This window comes from Myotis davidii, unplaced genomic scaffold (genome assembly GCF_000327345.1).
Source record: "Myotis davidii unplaced genomic scaffold, ASM32734v1 scaffold685, whole genome shotgun sequence".
Taxonomy (NCBI): domain Eukaryota; kingdom Metazoa; phylum Chordata; class Mammalia; order Chiroptera; family Vespertilionidae; genus Myotis; species Myotis davidii.
Genome location: NW_006295823.1, coordinates 1,121,354 through 1,123,643, shown reverse-complemented (window position 1 = coordinate 1,123,643; position 2,290 = coordinate 1,121,354). Strand labels below are relative to the sequence as shown.

Sequence of the window (2,290 nt, the reverse complement as noted above, 5' to 3'; positions counted from 1 at the left end):
CCCCCCCCCCCCCCCCCCCCCCAATATTTTCAACCCACAGTTGGTTGAATCCACGGGTGTGGTACCCTGCTTCTCCATCACATTGTCCTCAAGGTACGGTGAGGGCCATGGGCAACTTCTACACGCAGCCCCTCGATCCATCACCTGCCCACAGGCACTAAGTAAAGGTATATTGCGATTTGCCCAACAGCAGAAGAGACAGAGAGAGCTGGCATTTCCTGGTAATGTGGACAGACGGACAGAATTCTCCATTTACCTTTTCTCCTTGGGCCATGTCCCTATGAAGCCATCAACGTAAGACATAGATGAAGACCTTCTGATTCCCCCTTAAAATGAAAAATAAAACAGTCATTGCAATCATGTAAAAAATTTAAACTTATAGCAATTTAACAGATTTCACAAAACTGCATGTGTGTGTTTGTTTACATTTACTCTCAATCACCTCGCAGTTAACCTACTGAGGTGGCATCTCCTTGGCTTTTTCAAATCTATTACCTGAGGCTGAAGAAGGAGGTTGGGGGCGTGAGTGTCTGGAAGGCAAGTGATGAGGGTGCAGGAACGCATCTCCTTCCGCGCTGCAATGCAAACCCAAGACAACGTTACAGCCAGTGTTACAACGTTACGGCCAGTGTTACAACGTTACGGCCAGTGATACAACGTTACGGCCAGTGTTACAACGTTACGGCCAGTGCTACAACGTTACGGCCAGTGCTACAACGTTACGGCCAGTGCTACAACGTTACGGCCAGTGCTACAACGTTACGGCCAGTGTTACAACGTTACGGCCAGTGTTACAACGTTACAGCCAGTGTCACAACCTTACAGCCAGTGTTACAATGTCACCATGTGCTTCTGCTTTTCTGTAAACTGTACACAGAATGGCTGAGACCCAGACAACACTACCACCCGACTCCCCCTCCTAATGAAAAGTAAACAGAGGAAACAATACGTTGCTTAAACCAGAGAACAGCCGTGATTATATAAACTTCTACATATTTTGTATTTCAACCAAAGAACCTGAAATACTTCCACCTACATCTCAGTGTCCTTGACAGAGAAGATAGGAACATTGTTTTCTTTTTACACATAGAAATGAAAAGGTTAAATGAAAGTGCTTGTTTGAACTATCTGGGTGGAACCTAAATCTGCAAGAACTGCAGGTGTGATGAGCCCGTGGACGCTGGCAGCCCCCGCGGGGCCTAACTGTTGGCATCTCCACCCCGATCTGTTGGGAATGAGCGGGGCGACAGGGTGCAGTGGCTTCTAGAACTCTCTCAGCTCAGTGAAGGAGTCAGCAGTAAGTGCATAGCTCAGGCAGAGAAACACAGACACCACGTGGCTTCACTTACACATGGAATCTAAAAAGACAAATGAATAAACAAAACAAAAGCAGACTCCTAGAAACAGAGGCCACGGGGACGCTTGCCAGGAGGGAGGGGACTGGGGGTGGGGTGGGAAACGTGAAGGGGAAGATAGTCAAGCGTATTGTGATATGTTTACTCGGTGACAAGTGATCGCTAGACGGGTGGGGTGATCACACTGTAAGGTATAAAGACGCTGAATCACATACTGTACACCTGAGACTAATATGGCCAATACAAGGTTGTAGGCCAACCAAACGTAGATACACTGAGACAGGCTTCTAGGGGAAGCTAATTAAAGCCTATTCAGTTCGAAGTCCAGCCGACACGTGAAACTCGAGCGCAATGTCGTGTTAGCGAACGGGGGAGGCCTACCTGGCGGGGCCCTGGGAGCTGTCCACGGTGCTCACGCGGGCGTCCGGGGCCCGCACTGCAGGCTCCGCTGCGACAAAGATGAAAACGTCAGCATTGCATACGTAGGCAGCACATTCCCAACATCATTTCCAGAGCCCTAGGCCACAATAACTTTACATTTAACCTCCATTTCCCTTACTACTCAGACTCTAAGTCGTAGTACATTTAAAGCTATCTTCTTTAAAAAAATCTTTATTGATTTCAGAGGGGAGAGACAGGAACATTAACGATGAATCATTGATGGGCTGCCCCTGCACGCCCCCTACTGGGGATCCAGCCCACAACCTGCGCCCGTGCCCTGAGTAGGAATCCAACCCTGACCTCCTAGCTCACAGGTCAAGGCTCCACCACTGAGCCACACTGGCCGGGCCTTTATTTCTTACAGTTGTTACCAAGTGCAATCACTAGAACATGGTACTATAGTAACCGCAACCTATTAGGTTTCTCACACACACACACACACACACACACACACACACACTCACACAGACACACTCACACACACACACACACAT

At 48.6% G+C, this 2,290-nt stretch overlaps 1 protein-coding gene across 1 annotated transcript in view; it reads right to left on the bottom strand.

Moving 5' to 3' along the window:
- Nucleotides 1-2,290, bottom strand: part of CAMSAP2 (calmodulin regulated spectrin associated protein family member 2) — a 29,877-nt gene that overhangs the window by 8,930 nt on the left and 18,657 nt on the right. The window contains 3 exon segments of the mRNA XM_015568448.1: nucleotides 257-326; nucleotides 496-575; nucleotides 1,737-1,803. Coding sequence (XP_015423934.1) covers nucleotides 257-326; nucleotides 496-575; nucleotides 1,737-1,803 — 217 coding nt within the window.